General features: G+C 33.5%; 4 protein-coding genes and 1 long non-coding RNA gene across 16 annotated transcripts; 2 read left to right on the forward strand and 3 right to left on the reverse strand.

Moving 5' to 3' along the window:
• Nucleotides 1–500: 500 nt before the first annotated feature.
• On the reverse strand, nucleotides 501–3291 carry LOC126876777 (uncharacterized). Its single transcript, XR_007694510.1, has 2 exons — nucleotides 3146–3291; nucleotides 501–1128 (listed from the first exon to the last, which is right to left on the reverse strand). It is a non-coding gene; the product is annotated as an uncharacterized LOC126876777 (long non-coding RNA).
• On the forward strand, nucleotides 1122–5678 carry LOC126876767 (katanin p60 ATPase-containing subunit A-like 2). 9 transcript variants are annotated; one of them, XM_050639637.1, is made up of 7 exons: nucleotides 1122–2300; nucleotides 2444–2633; nucleotides 2723–3011; nucleotides 3155–3356; nucleotides 3415–3545; nucleotides 3741–3940; nucleotides 4091–5678. In XM_050639637.1, exons 2-7 carry the CDS (start codon nucleotides 2551–2553, stop codon nucleotides 4449–4451), a joined length of 1266 nt encoding a protein of 421 aa, XP_050495594.1. In that variant the 5' UTR covers nucleotides 1122–2300; nucleotides 2444–2550; the 3' UTR covers nucleotides 4452–5678. The 9 variants fall into 9 exon arrangements, with proteins under 9 accessions (XP_050495594.1, XP_050495586.1, XP_050495587.1 ...); XM_050639629.1 differs by having other exon boundaries at nucleotides 1122–2019; nucleotides 2093–2633; XM_050639630.1 differs by having other exon boundaries at nucleotides 1122–2019.
• On the reverse strand, nucleotides 5608–12413 carry LOC126876763 (survival motor neuron protein-like). The gene is made up of 6 exons (XM_050639625.1): nucleotides 12396–12413; nucleotides 11882–12050; nucleotides 6738–6890; nucleotides 6053–6350; nucleotides 5853–5932; nucleotides 5608–5784 (listed from the first exon to the last, which is right to left on the reverse strand). Exons 1-6 carry the CDS (start codon nucleotides 12411–12413, stop codon nucleotides 5726–5728), a joined length of 777 nt encoding a protein of 258 aa, XP_050495582.1. The 3' UTR covers nucleotides 5608–5725.
• Nucleotides 12414–13244: 831 nt separating this feature from the next.
• LOC126876770 (adrenodoxin-like protein 2, mitochondrial) lies at nucleotides 13245–15093 on the forward strand. Of its 4 annotated transcripts, none has more exons than XR_007694505.1 (5): nucleotides 13245–13568; nucleotides 13699–13889; nucleotides 13984–14096; nucleotides 14261–14496; nucleotides 14761–15093. XR_007694505.1 is itself a non-coding variant. In XM_050639650.1 (4 exons), the coding sequence occupies exons 1-3, from the start codon at nucleotides 13420–13422 to the stop codon at nucleotides 14449–14451; spliced, it is 453 nt and encodes a 150-aa protein (XP_050495607.1). In that variant the 5' UTR covers nucleotides 13254–13419; the 3' UTR covers nucleotides 14452–14496; nucleotides 14761–15093. The 4 variants fall into 4 exon arrangements, 1 of the variants encoding a protein (XP_050495607.1); XR_007694506.1 differs by having other exon boundaries at nucleotides 13247–13568; nucleotides 13699–13835; XR_007694507.1 differs by lacking the exon at nucleotides 13699–13889 and having other exon boundaries at nucleotides 13254–13424; nucleotides 13522–13568.
• Nucleotides 15094–17868: 2775 nt separating this feature from the next.
• On the reverse strand, nucleotides 17869–19115 carry LOC126876764 (protein odd-skipped-like). Its single transcript, XM_050639626.1, has 2 exons — nucleotides 18547–19115; nucleotides 17869–18405 (listed from the first exon to the last, which is right to left on the reverse strand). Exons 1-2 carry the CDS (start codon nucleotides 18586–18588, stop codon nucleotides 17869–17871), a joined length of 579 nt encoding a protein of 192 aa, XP_050495583.1. The 5' UTR covers nucleotides 18589–19115.
• Nucleotides 19116–19858: the final 743 nt, after the last annotated feature.

The following is a 19858-nucleotide window of genomic DNA, read 5'->3' on the forward strand; positions in this document are numbered from 1 at the left end:
GATGTCATGAAAAATGGCGTCCGTCCATATATATTCAAACGCAACGAACAAGTTCGAACTTTTCGAGAATAAACGATTTGTTTGATAACATCTGTCGCGAGCTTCTCTTCCTTTAACGATAACAATTGACAACTAAAGCTCGAGAGGCTCGTAAGGATGAACAGCGACGAGTATCTAGAAGCTATGTACTCACCTGGGCAAGGAGACTCCAACACCAAGGACGTTGGAAGTTTCAAGAAGCGAAGATGGAAACTGAAGTAGCACGTCAGGTCAACTCTGGCAAAAACTGCTAAAGAAAGAAAAATCCAACTAATTTGTTTCCAACAATAAAATGAAATTAATTTGTTTCACAAATTATTAACTGGATATTATTCAAAAATTATTCAAAATTCGCTTGATTGATTCACGGCCCGGGACACTTGGGTCATGCCATTTTGGTAATGGACGAAAATGGCAGAAGGAAGAACGACCGTTTTTTTTCATATTTCTCTTTCCCCGGGAAACGAAAGAATGCCCGAGCACCTTGTTTCATTTCTTCTCGACATCAATTTCAATCTTTTTAAACGAAATATAATCTGAACGATGAAAAGTTCATTCAAATAATGCTCCGCGCCAGACACTCACGAAAATTAAGAAGAAACACGGAAAATTCGCGAATAAAACGGATTTCTTTGTCCCAGTGAGATAATAAATCTCGTACACGTATTGGTTTTTAAAATCAATATATCCACCAATGTGCACTCGTTTAACAAGGGTGATGGAACGTGCCAAAAATCTCTCAAGAGAGTCTTGGCAACGGAAGAGTCGAAAATGTCACAATTATGAATGAAAAATTCGAATAGTTGCTGATTTTACAGTCGAAACCGATAAAGAACTCCAGATATTCCCCCAATTATTTTACAATAAATTCGCGAAAATGATCGATTGCTGACGTCATTGTATTCTAGAAAGATTGTAAAACGATAAGAATTTATTGAAAAAACTTATATTCGATGATAACACTTCTAATAAGAGTACTAAGAGGAGCGATTCTGTACTCACCTTCCTGCCTCGAAGTACCGAACGCAATTAACCGTCCGCCCAGGATGGAACCGTTCGGAACTTTTGTAAGTCACTGCACGGCCGCTGCTTATGGTGGAAATGTAATAGATATAAGTACAGAGCTCGTGAGCGAACTAAAAACGCGATAGAGAAGTAGAGAGAGGATGTTCCGTCCTTGTCTAATGACGCGCACTTGTACAGGAAATATGTAACAGCGGTATACGAGCAGCGTCAGTGTCCACTAGTGTGCATGCCTGATTAAACAAGGACAGGAAGTATCTATACATGGTGTTCTCTTTCTATTTCCATGTTGCATCCATCTTACTATACAGTACACACACTCAGCTATTCTATCATTATATTTGTGCGTTGCTTATGTGTGAACCAAACATTTCCATGACAACAAATCGTTTGTCTCTTGTTTGATGCTCGGTTTTCAACAGAGTTGAAAGAATTTTTTAAGAGAAACGCAATGGACGGGTTGTTTTTAAAGCAATAAACGGAAATTCTCGTATGCATTGAGAAACGATAGGCGATTTGAAAGTGTCACTATGAACGGTGATTTATCGATGCAAGGTAGTATGAATAAGATATTTTATAATCTGCGAAAAAAGGTAAGGAATATTCTAGATTTTAGATTTTAGAATTTCCACGTCACAGACGAGTGTGTTTTGTTATTTGATTTGTAATATTGCTGCAGTTCTCTTAATAGCTGTTCGTTTCATGCGATACTCGCACATAGTATCTATGACTTTTGCTTCTAACAATTTTTATAATTAGGCTGTATCAAATATTTTTAACGTTCGTGTTTCATGAAAAATCATGTGTAACTCGTTGAATTCGCAAATGTAACAAAAAATTACATGAAAAACCTTATATTATTGTAATGAAAAAATAATTATATTAGGAGGAGAGTCGTATTTCGGAACGTCATCGGAACATATTACACCTTGTATGTGATTATTTGGAACACAATGGGTGAGTATATTATAATTAAAATATATTCCTAGTTCCAATTCTTTTGAATAGTGTCAGTGACCAATCGAAATAGAAATCAGTGGACATCATGGAGAGAGAAGGCGAAACCAAATTTGAAAATTCGACATCGGTAATTCAGTAGTTAAGAATAACTCAATCGATTATGTAGATTAACTAGTTATAAACAAATATATGAAGTATAAATTCAAATTATTCTTATCCATCTAAAAATTGGAAATTAAAAAGCAGAAGACAAGAAATTATCTTCGAGGATTTATATAGTAAATACATTCTTTTGCCTGTCTTACCTAGAGATAAAACAGTTGTTTGATGGTTATCTTATAGTGTTCAGTCATTGCGAAAAATATTTTTAATTAGTTAAAAACTATAATTAATTAAAAACTACATTTTTTTATGTATATAGACGTTAGCGATGTATTATTCCGGGAAGCTCGTCTATCTCCCGAACATCGGGTTTGCGACAACATCGATTTGGAAATTATCGTTGCAGAGTATGAAAATTATTACAAGATGAAATTTCAAAAATATCCCATATTGTGTAAGAAAATAACTGGAAGGGAAATGACGAGGGAAGTGACAAATGCAAGCAAAACGTAAGAATTTAAATTATTTAACGATATTAAACGGTATTCAACGTATTCAACGTATCGTATTCAACGTATCGTATTACAATATGATCCAGTGTTTGTAGAAGTATTGAGACAAAAGCCAAATCTGTTAGTAAACAAGCGAGAAGTGAGCCTGTGAAAGAGACGAATCTACAGCAGAAGATAACTGATGACAATACGAATCATATTAATCTCGCAATGACAGTGACGTCAATATTCCCCAATGAGAATGATGGACGTTCATCAGAAGAGCTATTTAACGTCCCAATGGAACAATCCATGCAATCGAAGATATTGAAATGCGTTGAAAAGCTTTATTCAGATAATCCGGAATTACGAAAGATTGCTGAGGACATCTCATGCGTAAGTTATTTTCGATTAATATACGTATCGTAAAGCTTTTAAACGATAAAATTCCCGTCGATAAACCGTCCAACGTATATCGACGATGACGTGATTTCAGTAACGCTTCAAATATCAAATTACGTAACACTTACTTAATATAGAGAAGACGCCATTTTATCTTTGTATCGTCACAGGAGATCATAGTAAACAAATTAAATGTACATTGGGATGACGTTATAGGCCTAGAGGAATGTAAAACCGCTGTTAAGGAGGCCGTTGTGTATCCCCTTAAGTATCCTATCTTTTTTGATGGCCCGTTTTCCCCCTGGAAAGGTATTTTGCTGTACGGCCCACCTGGTACAGGTAAGATACTCGTATTCTTTTCATTTCTGTACGTGTTTACAAGAAATATACAAAACAGGGAAAACGAAGTTAGCGAAGGCAGTCGCGACAGAATGCCATTGCACCTTTTTTAACATAACTGCCAGCTCATTGGTCAGCAAATGGAGAGGCGATTCCGAGAAGTATATACGTGTAAGTTGCTTTGTCTATGTAAGTTTCTTTGTTCCTTTGTCTATGAAGGAGAGATTCTAGGTATAAAAAGATTTGATTTTATTTTTCGTCATTTATATATAAATAGAATAGTTGTTTGGAAAACGAAATGATATCATATTCGTGATGAGGCAATGAATTTAAGGAATTTCGAATATAATATTTAATGAATAATACATTTGTTAAACTGAACAGGTTTTATTTGAACTTGCCTATAGTCATTCGCCTACAATTATTTTTATCGACGAGATTGGCTGGATCGCCACAAATAAAGGAGACTGTATATTGTCTGAACCTGCAAAGAGATTCAGATCAGAACTTCTTTCTAGATTGGATGGATTAGTGTCTAATGAGAATTCTAATGTAGTTCTTCTGGCTACAACTAATTCCCCTTGGTACGTATATCACGTTATTTCAATGTTTTCTAAGTAGAAAATATCGTAATATTTCTCCAAATTCCAAATATGTTATTGTGTTGTTTGAAGTATTCCTTCATTATTATTAGTATAATAGAACGATAATATTTATTGTAAATATGTTATTAGGGGCATTGATGCAGCTTTACTCAGGCGTCTCGAAAAGCAAATATACGTATCATTACCCAATGAAGTTGCTCGACTTGGTATATTCAAATTATACCTTAGCAACCACTTATTAGAAAATACAGATATTGTAAACCACATAGTAAAATGTACTGAAAGATATTCTTGTGCAGATATAAAATTGCTTTGTAAGCAAGCGTGGCTACTAGAAATAAGCCCGATATGGAGGAGACTTGAAAAGAAAGAAACACCTGTTACCACTTTGAAATATGAATTAAAAAGTTATGAAATATTAGCAAAATTGTTAAAAAAAATGTCACCTACAGTTATGCAAATAGATAAATATGATACGTGGAACAAATAAATACGCAATCGTAAGGACAGATATTGAAAAATATAAATAAATGGATTATCGTTCGAGAAATCATTCGTATGTGTGTGCATGTGTGTGCGCGCGCGCGCTATAGGCTAAGTTTAAAATGTTCGGTTGTATTATATCCTTGTATTATATATGTCGGAGATGAAAGGAAAACCGGAGCCTTCCCTTTGCAATTTTGAGGAAGCCTTCTAATGCTTTAGCCTAGATTTTATCATAACTGTAATTAAGCAATTGTCATTTGTAATTGTTTGATATTTGTGAAAGCGAAAGTGGGTTCGAGGTGACAACTGGTCGCCGAACGTAGCCACGGTCACGGGATAAACGTTTTGCCTGACGAAGGTGTGGATCGGTTGTATTGTTCTCCCTAGAAATCACATAGAATTGTACTTTAGAGATGTCGATATAATGGGACACACGTTGTATTAGGAATCAATCTCCAGACAGAAACTGCCTAGTAACGGCGTTTGAATCTTTCTCGATGTTTCCAAAGAGTATACAACAAACTTTTGACAGAAATTGCCTAGCAACAACGATTGGAACCTTCTCGATGTTTCCAGCGAGCATATAACAAACAAATGCAATCGTATAGCGAAAAAGATTTTCATCAGATATTCATTCGTGTGATCACCTTGGAAAGTGATACATCGAGCAATTTACCGAGTGTCTCAGCAATTGCAGTTTGTGTTTAAAATTATTCTACACATAGTAAAGAGTTATCCTGTTGACCGTGGATTCGTTTGAACCCCGGAACATTGTTAATAGCGTTAATTAAATTCATTATTCGTGAAACTTATCAATCGTTAATCTCATTATACGTTAAATTCATTATTCGTAAGACATATTATTCGTTCCTCTTATTGTTCGTTAAACTTATTAATCTTTAATCTAATTATTAGTTAAACTTATCGTTTGTTAATCTTATTATTTATTAAACTCATTATTCATAATATTTTGTAAAACCTTGTTTATTCGCGTAAATATATTCTCTGTTTCGTAAAACAATGGCTAATTCAAACGAAGGATCATTACGCGCCTTAAATCCTAATGATAACCCGACATATATATGTGAGTGTATTTTATCAAAAATATGTTTTTTATGTTTTCTTATCTTAGTAATTATTTTTAAAAAAGTCTTAAAGTCTTATATGAAAATAAAGCTGTTCTTTATTTCAAATAATTGAAGTAAATAAATACAATGAGTTTTATATTTTATTATATCTTATATTATTGTTATATTGTTATTGAAAAAATTGATATAATCAACAGTTCTTCCTGTTCTCTTGATTGTTTCTTGCTTGTTTCAAACCATGGTAATAACCTACAAAAGAAATAACATAGTCCATTGAAAATTTAATATACAATAAAATACTTATATGAAATAATTACCTGTGTAATATACCATGCAACCACTAATATACCATGACATCAACATACTTGAAAGTGCGTCTGTATCATTATCTGGTAATCTAGTACATTTTATTAAAATTTCGTATTTTTTTTCCAAATAAAATGTTAAACTTATTCCAAATTACTTATTAATATTAGAAGTATTCAGCATTCCATTAGAATTTTTAAATTGTACTTACTTGGCCATTAATTGTGGTGGTAAAGGAGGTGCAGGTGGCATTATATCAGTCATCGAATTGAAAGATGGTCCCGGTATGAAGTGATGTTTATACGCATTTGCTTCTTCAGAGTCACAATCCATTTTTTCTACATTATATTTTTTCGAATTTACATTTGTAGAAAAATTAGTCTCACAAGTCTCATCGTTCTCTTCATTGAATTTCTCTTCCAAAGCTTTCTTTTGTTGTGCTATTTGACTTTGCAAACCTTCTGATTCTAAAAGAGAACTCAACTCGACTTTCTGTGTATTACCATAGCCTAAACACAGAGTAAAAGAAATTTTTGTCATTTAATAGAATGACTGAGTGCCATTCGGTTACTGTCCTTACAGGCAATGTATTAGAATTTCCCGTGCATAAATGTATATGTATAAATGTTTACCTTGATATATGTAGTAATAATCACTCGTCTAATGAGGAGAATTATATTCCAAGCAGCTAATAATGAACAATAAGTAACATGCATGTTTATGGTTCATGACCCTATATCCCACGGGTCTCCCCATAGACATTGACAGGTACTCCTGCCCAGTTAAGGACCTGCTGAATGACACTGTGATAGACTATGCGAAAGCCTTTACTTCATATATATATGTATTTTTAGTACATTTCTTAATTGACATAACCATCATGCTAAAGGTATTACCTACAAATTTTACAACACACGTGCTGTTGAGGTTATTCGGTGTGTAAACAGAGAAAACACGTGGATAAATTGTAAGGTAGAAAATATATTTAAATAGAAGTGTAATAAGTAAAAATACAATTTGAGCTGGTCCAGATCCGCACGCTAGCTGTGTTACCTAATAACTGAAAAACCCCGAAGCCAACGTCGCCTGTCTACTGTTTATGGCCTGACTTCGTCGCAGTCTTTTGTCTACACGCTGTCGATGGCTTCAGTGCTTGAGAAAACTAAAAAAGACCAGATGTAGAGTTTTCTTAGAAGTGAACTTCAACACCCTCCCTAAAACTCTACATCCCTACAAACAATTATCTCAAATTTACAAATTATCTCTTAATATTTTCTAACTCTTGTCGTAAATATCTGAAAATTAATTTGTCAATGCCTTCTCAAGTACATTTGCCAGCCGCCTTTCTCTTTTCCATACAAATTAATTTATTACACAAAAAAAAAAACTAGAAGACTAAACAGATCATGTAGAGTTTTTCCTCTTTTTGTTTGAGAAGTAATAATCACTTCGACACCCTCCCTAAAAACTCTACATGTTTACAAACAATTACATCTTAATATCTTTTTTACTTTTCAAACCTAACTTTTTCCTTAAATATTCAAATCTCGGTTTTGGCAATGCCTTTGTACATATATCCGCCAATTGCTCTTCGCTTGTTACATACGTTATATCAATTTCGCCTCTATTGTATAAATCTCGCAAAAAATGATATCTTACGTCAATATGCTTACTTCTTTGATGGAATTCTGGATTCTTAATTAATTTCACGGCACTAGTATTGTCTACACATAGCATATACTTAAGGATCTCTAATTTACATTCAAGAAATATTTTCTTTAGCCACATAATTTCTTTCGCTCCTGAGGCTGCACTGACATATTCAGCTTCGGTCGTAGATAAAGCTATACATTGTTGTCGCTTACATTGCCATGTGATGGCCGCATTCGCATACTTACATACAACGCCTGATGTCGACTTTTTTGTTTCTTTGTCGCCTGCATAGTCAGCGTCGCTAAAGGTTTCGAGACTGCCTGCTTTTGTATATAAGAGTCCCATGTCTGCGGTCCCTTTTATGTAGCGCAAAATTCGTTTGACTAATTTCCATTGATACTGGTTTGGATTCTCTAAGTGTCTCGCCGCTATATTTATTGCAAAACTAATATCTGGCCTACTTACGGTTTGTAAAAACATTAAGTTCCCTACGGCTTCTCTGTATGGTGCGTTACAATCATTATCGCCTATGTTACTTTCGTTCCAATTAGTCTCGATAGGTGTAGAAACACTGTTTGCCTCATTCATATTAAATTTTTCCAATATGTTTTCGATATACCTACTCTGATGAATGAATATTGAACCATCTTCTAATCTATTAATTTCAAGTCCAAGAAAACTCTTTACTTCTTTCGAACTCGTAATTTTGAATTCTTTATTTAAATCATCGAAGAATTTATCAATTAAAGATTCGTCTGAAGCTGCTACCAGTCCATCGTCTACGTATATGGTCATCAACATTAATTTGTCGTCTTCTGTATAAATATAAAAACAAGGATCTGCGTTACTCTGATAAAATTTTAAGTTCGAGATAAATTTTGTGAAACGTTCCGTCCAACATCTTGGAGACTGCTTTAAGCCATATAGGCTTTTTAGCAATTTACAAACCCGATTTGTACCATCATCATAACCTTTAGGTTGTTTCATATAAATATCTTCTTTCAGACTTCCATATAAGAATGCGGTTTTAATGTCGAACTGTCCGAGGTGTAAATTATTTTTGGCTGCAATACTGAGCATTAATCTAATTGTGTCAAACCGAGCAACGGGACTATATGTTTCCTTATAATCTATGCCTTCTTTCTGTGAACACCCTCTTATTACAAGTCGCGCTTTGTATCGTTCCGAGTTGTCCGGATTTAGCTTTATCGTTAAAACCCACCTATTGCTAAGTACCTTCTGATCTTTAGGTTTTTCTACAAATATCCACGTCTTATTTTCATGGTGCGATTTCATTTCATCATTCATAGCTGTTTCCCATAACTCTTTCTTTTCGGATCTCATCGCTTCGTTAAAATCCACCGGTAATTTTTCCGCCACGTACGTTACTGGGTAACCATAAAAATCGGTTCGTTTGATCTTATCTCTATCTCTCAATTGTCTCATATTGTCGCTAGTTCCATGAGGTTGTTTTTCATGTTCACTCTCTGCACTTTCATACGTACATGCTCTATCGCTCTGCGCACTCACATCTTCGCGCTCGACAATTTTCGGTAAACTTAATTTTACGAATTTCGCATTTTCTAGTTCAGGCTTAAATATTACGTCACGGCTTAATATTACATTTTTTACTGTTGGCACGTACACTCGATACCCTCGTCCGTCATCTAATAGCCTACCAAATATCCTTTGTTAGCCTTTTTGTCAAGTTTTGTCCTTTTCTCCGCAGGTATGTGAGCAAAGCACTCAGTACCGAAAACCCTAAACTTTTCTAAATTCGGCGGTTTCCCGTACCACAGTTCATATGGTGTTTTCTTATCTTGTCTTGTCGGCCTCGTCTTATTTATGACATGTACTGCTGTGTTCATGGCTTCGGCCCATAAGAACAGCGGTAGATTTGGTTTCGAATATAGCATCGACCGACCTGCCTCTACTATTGTTCTATTTTCCCTTTCTGCGACACCATTCTGTTCAGGAGTGTATGGGACGTTAATCGTGTGTCTAATTCCCTGACTTCTTAAAAATTCTTTGACTTCTTTATTTTGGAATTCTTTCCCTCCATCACTATGAATTTCTTTAATTTTATCCTTAAATTGATTTTCAACTTCTAGGCAAAAGGTTTTTAGTTTTTCAATTACTTCTGACTTACGTCGTAAGAAGTAAATCTTTGTGAATTTTGAAAAATCATCTTTAAATGTCAGAAAATACAGTTTCTTGCCTAATGACTCGACTTTCATAGGTCCACATACATCCGTATAAATAATTTCGCGAGGTTTAGTCGCCCGATTGATTTTCTCGTGAAAACTCGATCTATGCTGTTTCCCGTACGCGCAACCTTCACAGAAAAAGTTATTGTCCTCTACAACTTTCATATTTGAATTCTTTAAGAATTCTTTAACATGTCTGATGTTCTGATGACATAGCCGTTCGTGCCATAACTGCAATGTGTCCGCGTTTGACTCCGCTCTATTGCTAAAATTACAAACTGACGGTATGATAACTCGCATATCTACTTTATACAAATTTCCGATAACAGAACCTCTTGCTATTATTTTCTGATTTTGTAAAAATATGCAATTGGTCCCTTCCTTTGAAATACAAAAATCTATGCCTCTTCTTGCGACAGATCTAATCGAAAACAGATTTCTTTTCATACCTGGTACGTATAGAACATCGTTCATTGTACATGTTACCCATTTGCCGTCCACAAAAGTCTCTACTCTGATTTTTCCTTTGCCGCACGCATCCATGAACGGACCATCGCCGATCTCTATTTTCACCGTGTTATCGAATTCTTCGAAAACGCTGAACCATTCCCGTCGTCCTGTCATGTGATCCGTAGCTCCTGAGTCGATTATCCAAACATCAGCGTTTGCCGTTTGTATCGCTGAGGTACTTCCTAATAGACCAATTCCGCTGTGATCCCGATTTTGGTTTCTAGGTTCCTGGTTGTCTCTATTGTTGCTTCTTTTGTTATTTTTAAAACAGTTTTTGCTAGTGTGGCCTTTCCTTTTGCATATAAAGCATCTAAAGCAATCCTTCTTTAGATGGCCAACTTTTCCACAGTTAAAGCAACTTGGTCCTTGTTTCTCGTATTCACGTTTACTTGACTGCTTCTGCTGTTCCCTTTTATAATTATTACCTTTTGTTACCAGTGCCACCGATGTTTCCTGGTCGTCTTTCTTCCATCTAATTTCTTCCGTCATCAGCCTGGTACTAAGCCTGTCTAAGGTCTTCTTTTCTTCTTCCACGGAATCCCACGCACTGTGAAAATGATCGAATTTGTTTGGTAACACCGATAAAATGCGTGTTATCAGCATTTTCTCGCCAATTTCACTCCCAAGGACTTTCATCTTCGCCGCTATGAGTTCCAACTTTGATAGGTTGTAAGAGACATTTTCAGATTCTTCCCATTTAAAATCGAAGAACTGCTTCTGGACCATATTTAAATTCTCATCCGACTTCATGTCATATACTGTATTCAGCTTTTTCCACATTTCATGTGCTGTCGTGCAACATAAAAGAAGATCCAACGGTTTCTTTCCTACTGAGGTCACGATTAATTTTCTCGCTAATCGATCTGCTTTCAAAAATCTTCCACGAGCGATTTCTTTCTCCGCGCTGTTACCTGGATGACACAAATTCTCTTCACACACGTTGATCAGGTCGTCATCTTCCTCCAAAAGTGTACGCATAACAAAACGCCACTGGAGCCAATTTTCTTCGCCGCGTAACATCTCGACCTTCGCACTTGCTGATTCCATTTTAGCACTATCCCTTATTTTACTAAGCACAACACTTTAACAATTTATTCATTTCACGTTGCTACCTTGCAATTTACAGCCCTGGGCCCATAACCTGTTGAGGTTATTCGGTGTGTAAACAGAGAAAACACGTGGATAAATTGTAAGGTAGAAAATATATTTAAATAGAAGTGTAATAAGTAAAAATACAATTTGAGCTGGTCCAGATCCGCACGCTAGCTGTGTTACCTAATAACTGAAAAACCCCGAAGCCAACGTCGCCTGTCTACTGTTTATGGCCTGACTTCGTCGCAGTCTTTTGTCTACACGCTGTCGATGGCTTCAGTGCTTGAGAAAACTAAAAAAGACCAGATGTAGAGTTTTCTTAGAAGTGGTAACCACTTCAACACGTGCCATTGTTTTCGTAAATTTTTGATATTATAGCTTCATAAGTTTCTCCATCCTCTGAGTATATTGCACGATAAGGTGCTCCTATGATCCATTTCTATAGAGAGAAGATGTGTATACAAATAAATATAAGTAAATAGCAAAATAAAATAATTTGCTTCTTAATCAATATATTTAATAATATTCTGTATCAAATTTGTAATATTCTATCAAAATCACAACCTTGTGTAATTTACTTGCGTGTTTAGGCTGCTTAAGATTTTGTAGGTTTTCTTTCGGTTGAGAATTTCCAACATCCATTCCCATTCGCTTGATAACTTCTTCTTTTGCTAAATATATTGCTTTATCATATGCTTCTATTAATGCACTATCATCCCAAACATTATCATTGGCTGAGTCTGTATCCTTTTGAGATAGCAAATTATACGTTATTAATATTGATACAAGTATTTTATTATCAAACTATTGCAAATTATCATATATGTCATTTTTCAAAAATTGACTAAAAGGTAGTGGATACTGTTAATTACTATTATGCTAAGATCTTGTACTAAAATAATGTTAAAACCATTACGTTTCCATTACCATACATACGTTTCCATTTCCTCGTATAAAAAGAACATTCATATCATCTGCCATTTTAAAATAACATCATTTAAATATTGAATTTGCTTCTGAAATATTAATTTGTCTCATTTCTTTAACTCTAACACATTGTAAACAATGATGACATTATACCAACTATAATACTAAAAATCTATTCCCCATACATTCTAAAGATTATTTTTTGAAGCAAGGTTAACATTGAATGTTCCCAAACTTCAATAACTGTACTTTACTTTCTTTACAATATCTAACAATATATTAGAATACTATAAAAAAATATTGTATGCACAAGAAACTGTTTATAGCGAAATAGCAAAAGAATTAATCACATATTATAACTAAAACGAGATTGTTAAGTAGATTATATTATACTGCATATGCGTTAGTGTTTCAGCTGGTAAATATAGTTTTTATATCTGAAGATAAATAAGATTTAATTCTATAAAATTGCATAATGAATTATACATCTATCTATTACTATTCGTATTTCCCCTTAGTTGTATGTTGTCAATAGCATCAATCACGAACATATAAATAAATATAGAAGAAACCGTTCGGAAATGGAAAGGGAAAAATGAACATGGAAGACAAGAAAGTTTTCTTCAGGTTTAGCGTATGCGTGATACGCTTTGAATGTCTCAGATAAAGATAAAGATACTCTGCTCATTTCTATTTGTTCCGCAGAACGAGAAATTTGTTGTCTTTCATATTGGTTTTTACGATTCAATTTTTGGGCAGTTTTCCCTAGCGAGTGTCGGTCCCTGTTTGATATAACCAGACCGTAATTTATACAGATATGTATTATAGATATATATTTGTAAAACTGAAATCAGATGAAATAAATGTTGCCTGAGGTTTTAAACGTTTAATAAAAACAATATTTCATTTGGAAAAAATGTAAGATATGTAAAATTACACATTGATCATTTTGCTGGTCTTGTATCATAAAACGTGTGGCCCGAAGAGCACGTGTCCGGTAGAGATACGTCACTTGTGTTAGGAATCGTTTTATAACCTATCACAGTAAAGGAACGTCCCAGTATAGCAGCCGAAGAATGCCGTGGAAGTTTTTGTACAAAGTACAATTGATCTACAATTGATATTTTCCGCAATACTTATCTGGTGTTCGGTCAGGGTGTCCCATACTCATGATATTTATGACAGTGGAATGGCGTTAGTAAATCAATTACAAAAATTTTCGAGATCAATTCTCGGTATTGCATCAAATTATTCAAAATATACAAGCAACACAACGTTGCCCTTTTTGCAGGCAACAAGAGGAATATCGACCACGCAACCACTTTCAGAAAAACAAGAGTAAGTGATACAAATTTTCTTGTGCTTTCCTTCTTTTTTTAATAGAATTTCAGTACTTGCCTTCCAATATAAAATTGGTGTCAAAATAATAATGCTAATAATAATGTCTAAGAAATTTTTCTCTTTGTAGGAGTATAACATCTAGAAAAATAACATAGTATTAATAGAATAGTATTAATAAGAACAACATTGACAGTGAACAACTAAAAATATAACACTGTTATAAATATATGATATACGAATTTTATTTATGTATTATTAAGACAAGTATATCTTATTTTTAAATTATTTCTATTATCATAAGTGATACATATAATTAAGGTATAATTAAGAGAAGATTAATTGAAGAAACACAAAAAATAAAGAAAATAATTATATTGAGATAATTTTTATCTTTCATAAATATTATTTTCAGAGTAAATATAACGTTTGTTAAAGCAAGTGGAGAGAGAATCAAAGCAAAAGGGAAAGTTGGAGATACTATATTAGACATAGTAGTAAATAATGAAATTGATTTAGATGGATATGGTATGTTTTAAAGAAGCATAATTTACTTAATTTAAAATAAATAATTTTGAGGTAGAAAATATTTGAAAATTTTCATTTTTATCAAGTTTAATATTCTTATTATTTTTAACTTTTGATACTTTATTATATAAGTATGTTGTAATCTTAAAATATAATTGATATAGGTGCTTGTGAAGGAACATTAACTTGTAGTACGTGCCATTTAATATTTTCGAAAGAAGTTTATGATGCACTTCCTGACAAACCAACAGATGAAGAATTAGACATGTTGGATTTAGCATATGAATTAACAGATACGTTAGTTCATAATAATCAGTATCAAATCATTCACATTATTAATTCTATTACCTTTTAATATTTTATAAAGTGAATTTTTCTATTTAAATTTATGTAAAAACAGGTTAGTATTGGGTATTTCGAAATCTGCATCTCAATGTAGAATTTCAAATCGCTATCTCTGAATACTACGAAACTGAAATTATAATAAATTTTCATAGTTTTTTATTTATGACCCTATAATCATTACAAATCTATGTTGGAATTAGCATATTTACAATGTTGATTTTCAAATGGATAAATAGAAATCTTATTGTGTATTAGTATTAATTTGTATAGCAATAAATATATTTATTGACATATTCAGTTATATAATATTTAATTTCAGGTCACGGCTAAGCTGTCAAATAGTAATGTCTAAGGAACTAGATGGAATTGAGGTAAGAGTTCCATCAACAATTAATGATGCAAGAGCATAACTGAAATTATCTATAGGTTTTTGAAAATTTGTATACAATGTTATACATCTCTTGTTAAAAAACCCTTGTTATAATTATTAAAATATTGGTATTAAAAAAATATAATAAAGAATCTTGTGTTTAAATGTGAAGCTTATATATATACATATGTTATAGTATAATTGCAATTTTGATATTTGTACATTGCCATTGTAAAAAGCCTATCCAATTATGAAGAAAATATATCTTTTATTTTTAATATACAGGGTGTCAATTTTAAAACGTTCATCTAAATTATTTTCGTTACTATTAAAGATAAGAAGAAATTACTAAGGAAGACTTAAATGGTTTTAAGATGTGTACTTGGTTATGATAAAAAAGACTCTTGTGGAATAAATTTTGCAACTTCTGAAAGATTAGATAAAAGCTTAGAACCTAAAAAATAATTTGAAATTAATTTCGTTTAGATATACTGTTTGATTTCTTAGCTATGGGCAAGTTTAAAAGATCATCAAACTCATGGTCAACAAAACAACAGAAATGTACATGCAATGCTTTTTCGTTTCACAACAAGTTATCTGACACTATCATCATTTTCGTGGCACATGCAACATTATCGATTCAGTATAGTAATGTTTTGGATTAAAACAAATGTCTCGACATTGGAGCAAAATATTTCAACTTTTAAGGACTAAAATTAAAACTTATGAGTTTGTTTATAATTTTAATAGATTTTATTAATATTGTGTTTACTGGTTTATTAATTACAAGAAAGTTTGTAAAAGACTGAAGTTTTACGTAAAAAGTACAAATATTCTTTCAACAAAATTAGTCAAATCACATCATTATTTATACATATTGTATATAAATAAAATATGCGGATATATTACTTTACCCTAGAACTAAAATTCAATAATATTGAAGAATCTTATTTATTCAGATTTTGTACATTATCGCTTCTAACCTCGGATAATAGAACAACAAATTAAATATTTTTAAACAAAAAAACTTTGTTCCTTTGTTTGATTTCCCTTGCTCGCGTTTCTTAACTACTTAGATATAAAATACTTGCGTTTTCGAAAATTCATACTTCACAAGCTACTAAACGCTTTATCTGTTCAGAATAATTTATTGTTTTCTTAACTAGGTACATACCAAATACATCTATTAAGTTGGTATTTCTCATAATTACCAGTACATAAAGCTAAAACACTTTTGTACTATGCATGTTATACATGGATCTAACAAATAATTTAACTTGTGTATTGTCGTTTGTATATTTTGTTACGTGTAAAATATTCTATTTCTACACTACTTACAAGTTCGATAAAGTGTACATTACACATCGTGAAATTTACATATTTTCACTTGGTTACCCTGCCCAATTCGAATATAATTCAGAACGTATGTGCTATATTTATATATTCTGCATTTGTTTTGTATATTATGTACACTGATCTGATCTTTGTAAACGCGAGTTTTACGATATTAATGAGAAATTTGCCAATTTAATGGAAGTTGTTAATTTTTTCTGGCACGTTTCACGTTAGCAGACATGTTTCTTAAGTTACAGTCGAAAAGTGTTTTTATGTAAAAGAATAGGAATGATCAAGTTATTTTAAGATGACAAGATATTTCACGTCTTCTATTTAAATATAGCGTTAAATTTTAATTCCGTCAATTCGTATATACTCATACATCGAATTTCCTTTTCTCATGTCATTTCTTTTCTTTCATTTCACATTTAATTACAAAGATAAAGTGTAAGTACGTTCCTCATAAAATTAATATCAAATGTCGCAAAATATACAAAAGTAAACTAAGAAGAGGGGACATATTATTACACAAACTGTCGTTCATATTGCATATGTACATATGCAGTATAAAAACAATACTTTTTAGTTTTTAATCTCTTGTTTAAATAATCCTAATATCTAAATTTGTATCGGTCATTGATTCGATATAACTGCGTTTATTGGAAGTAATTAAGCTATAGCCTGCGCACAAGAGAAGAAGGAACAAACACGTATAGTATACACGCTTAAATAACAAAATTAAGTCAGTTTACGTTCAATGTGAACTTGATCAAAGTTCCAGTCTCGAATTATAGAGTTTCTTACTATCAGTTTACAAAATTCGATATTACGATTATGTACCGTATTTGAAAAACATAAAATGCTTTGTTCAATTTTAAATAAAACTAATATTTACCAAAGCGAATACGAAAAAAATGTTATCATCAAACTCAATTTTCAATTATCAAACTTAATCCAGCACAAATACAAATGTTATTCGTGCTTTTTTACTTTTACTACTTTTCAACTCTCTATAGTTCGAGATTTGAGTTCCGCTAACTTTCTTTCTACTGCGCATGCGCAACAGGAAAACTTGAATTACACGTAATAGTAAAAAATTCGAAAATCTTATCCTTTCGTGGCAGCGAAAGTAACCTAGGACTAGAGGTTCCATAACATTAATAATAATAAGGCAATAATATTAATATTAATAATAATGTAATCGAGTACTACTAACAATATTAATAATAATAATAATAGTATGGTAATGGCAAGATACACGCGGGTATAAATTAATCATTCCTTTCGTAATATCTACGACGTCTTCGGGATATTCTTTAGAAATTACTTTATTTCTGGTCAATATTCATTAACGAGCAACTTTTCTCTCTGTTTCTTATCACGATTTTTTTCACTTCATCACAATTGTACCGTTAGAAATTATTCAAAACATTGTTAAAATGTCCATGAAATATATGCAATTGCCGTATTGAATAAGCGAGTAATGAAGTTGCTGTTTCACTGAATAAAAGTGAAATCTCCAATGCGTGTGCTCAAGTAAAGATTGGTACATCAATGCCTATTATTCTTAATCAATATTCATCATTTAACAATTAGGACCGAATTTTTACAAACCAACTCTAAACCACGACCCAATTTACAAATAAAAAGATCGATGTGTAAATTAACTATCAACTATTAATCTCCAATCCTATGTGAAGATATAATGTTCGGACCAAATTTCTAAACTAACGTGGACAATTCATGCGGACTATTGGTGGTTGCTGCGCTACTTAGATCCAATGTGGCAGCCGGAAGACCAGGACTGACGCTGCCGGTTGCTTCCCGTGGCAAATGCTGCGATCTATTTAGCTTATTTCCAGGACTCGGTGGCGATCTATCTGCTGGTGTATCCGGTGGCGTAACCACGTTTCTGTGTCCGCTCACGTTCAGATGATTGTGCGTCGCCGCGATCGGAGCTGGCGATGAGAGCAACAAGAGCGGTGGAGACATTGACACGTGTCGATGATGATGATGGTGATGATAGTGTTGGTACTGTGCAGCTCGGCCGTGCGTTGCGTGGCTGGTATTTAGTTGGTTCGTCACGGGCCCGACTTTCGTTGGGCAGCCAGCATGGTGGATGGTTAACGGGCCACGTAGTTGTTGTTGCTGTTGTAGCTGGTGCTGGTTCTGGTGCTGTTGCAGCTGCTGCTGACGCTGCAGCTGTACCGCCGCTTCGCACTGTTCGCGCGCTAACGCCTTCACGGCATTCGTCTTCTCCTACGAAATAAGAATGATAGGTTAGGTTGTAGTCAGGGGCCATAACAAATTAAAAAAGTTATAATATAAGAATTTACATTTTAGTTGAAATGATTCTAGTTACGAATAAGTATTAAAGATGATTCAAATCTTTTTCGTTACCGATAACCATGGTGAAAACTCTTTTGGATTACTTTCAGCCATTGTCAATCTTATTGTCAATACTACATGCTTGAAGTAGAAGGAGGGGTACAGAGAAAAAGACTTTTTCTCAGCAAATATAATCGTTACTCAATTATTTTGTTCAACAGTTTTACAAATCTCCCAAAAATAAACGAGAATACGAAAATACACTGAATATCGTGTGTATGGTTATTTATAAAATCCCCTTGAAATAGTTGCGATCGCGGATCACATAAACAAACGAACCTGTCATTCTACAGAGTATCTTTTTCGGTGAAATTATGCAAACGTAAATGTAACTTCGGTAGAACTCCTCGAGAACTTGTAAGCTTATATCACTCTGACCCAACCAGTCCACTCTAAAGTGTATAATTTATAAAAGGGGATTATATTAATACGCGGAGGATGTGGTAGGTGGTAAGTTTTGCATATGAATGTTCGTTGATACAACGAATGGTTAAATGGAGGTTTTCATGAATGTGATAAGGACTAGATCGAATGTTTTAACACTTATAACTAGAATGCGTATTTTTATACAAGTTTGTAGTTTTACGAACATAATCAAGGAAATAAAATTTTAATCGAGATTTGTTTTCTTATATACGTATATTTTAGCGCATTTTATGCATTTTGCGCCATTTGCGTACTTTTCAATTTCGCACGAATAAAATAAAGATCAGCAATATAATTATAACGCTTCTTAAAAATGTGAAAAATCCTGGTTTCCTAAAAGCTTGCAATTGATTTCAGAAAAATTTTTATGAACTCTACCAGATAAATTATGGTAACTCTGAAAACAAAATTTCACGATAAAATGATTTCCGAGTAAAATACACATAAAAGATGATTTAGACGTGTTTTAACGTGTTCGTTTTCTTTTTTAATAGCGATATGTTCTTACCCTCTGCCACACGAAGACGTTATGGACCATTGCGCATCCACAAAACACGATGCCAAGGCCTATGAAAACGGACGTAACGATTGCCGGTGTGACACCAATTACCTCTCAGAGGAAAGACATCGACTCCCGACTGTCGGACGCCAACGCCGCGACGCATCTTAGTCCCCATCAGAGATAAGGCCCCAACCCCGACTTTCGGACTCCTTGGAATCCACACCAAACCCCCCAACATCCCCAAGCCAGGGTGTATATAAGCCGAGACTTCACCCAGCCCGGGGAGTTCTCGTTCTAGTTGCTGTTCTTGTACAACACCCCTTTCTCTGTTCAACGTTATTCTACTGTAAGTGCCAAAGTCATAATAAAGTTCGATAAAAGAGAATTAATAGTTGG

The sequence above is a fragment of the Bombus huntii genome, unplaced genomic scaffold, assembly GCF_024542735.1.
Source record: "Bombus huntii isolate Logan2020A unplaced genomic scaffold, iyBomHunt1.1 ctg00000093.1, whole genome shotgun sequence".
NCBI lineage: Eukaryota > Metazoa > Arthropoda > Insecta > Hymenoptera > Apidae > Bombus > Bombus huntii.

Bases quoted from the DNA above. Each gene is read 5' to 3' on its own strand.
- LOC126876767 (XM_050639628.1), top strand. From the start codon at position 2,434: ATGTATATAGACGTTAGCGATGTATTATTCCGGGAAGCTCGTCTATCT. The intron at 2,634-2,722 runs GTAAGAATTTAA...AATATGATCCAG, and splicing joins GTGACAAATGCAAGCAAAAC to TGTTTGTAGAAGTATTGAGA. The intron at 3,012-3,154 runs GTAAGTTATTTT...TACTTAATATAG, and splicing joins TTGCTGAGGACATCTCATGC to AGAAGACGCCATTTTATCTT.
- LOC126876763 (XM_050639625.1), bottom strand. The intron at 6,351-6,737 runs GTAATACCTTTA...CTCTGTGTTTAG, and splicing joins GTGTGTTGTAAAATTTGTAG to GCTATGGTAATACACAGAAA. The intron at 5,785-5,852 runs GTAATTATTTCA...TTTCTTTTGTAG, and splicing joins TTGCATGGTATATTACACAG to GTTATTACCATGGTTTGAAA.
- LOC126876770 (XM_050639650.1), top strand. From the start codon at position 13,420: ATGGCGTTAGTAAATCAATTACAAAAATTTTCGAGATCAATTCTCGGT. The intron at 13,569-13,983 runs GTAAGTGATACA...TATTATTTTCAG, and splicing joins CCACTTTCAGAAAAACAAGA to AGTAAATATAACGTTTGTTA. The intron at 14,097-14,260 runs GTATGTTTTAAA...TAATTGATATAG, and splicing joins AATTGATTTAGATGGATATG to GTGCTTGTGAAGGAACATTA.
- LOC126876764 (XM_050639626.1), bottom strand. From the start codon at position 18,588: ATGGCTGAAAGTAATCCAAAAGAGTTTTCACCATGGTTATCG. The intron at 18,406-18,546 runs GTAACGAAAAAG...CTTATTTCGTAG, and splicing joins AGTTTTCACCATGGTTATCG to GAGAAGACGAATGCCGTGAA.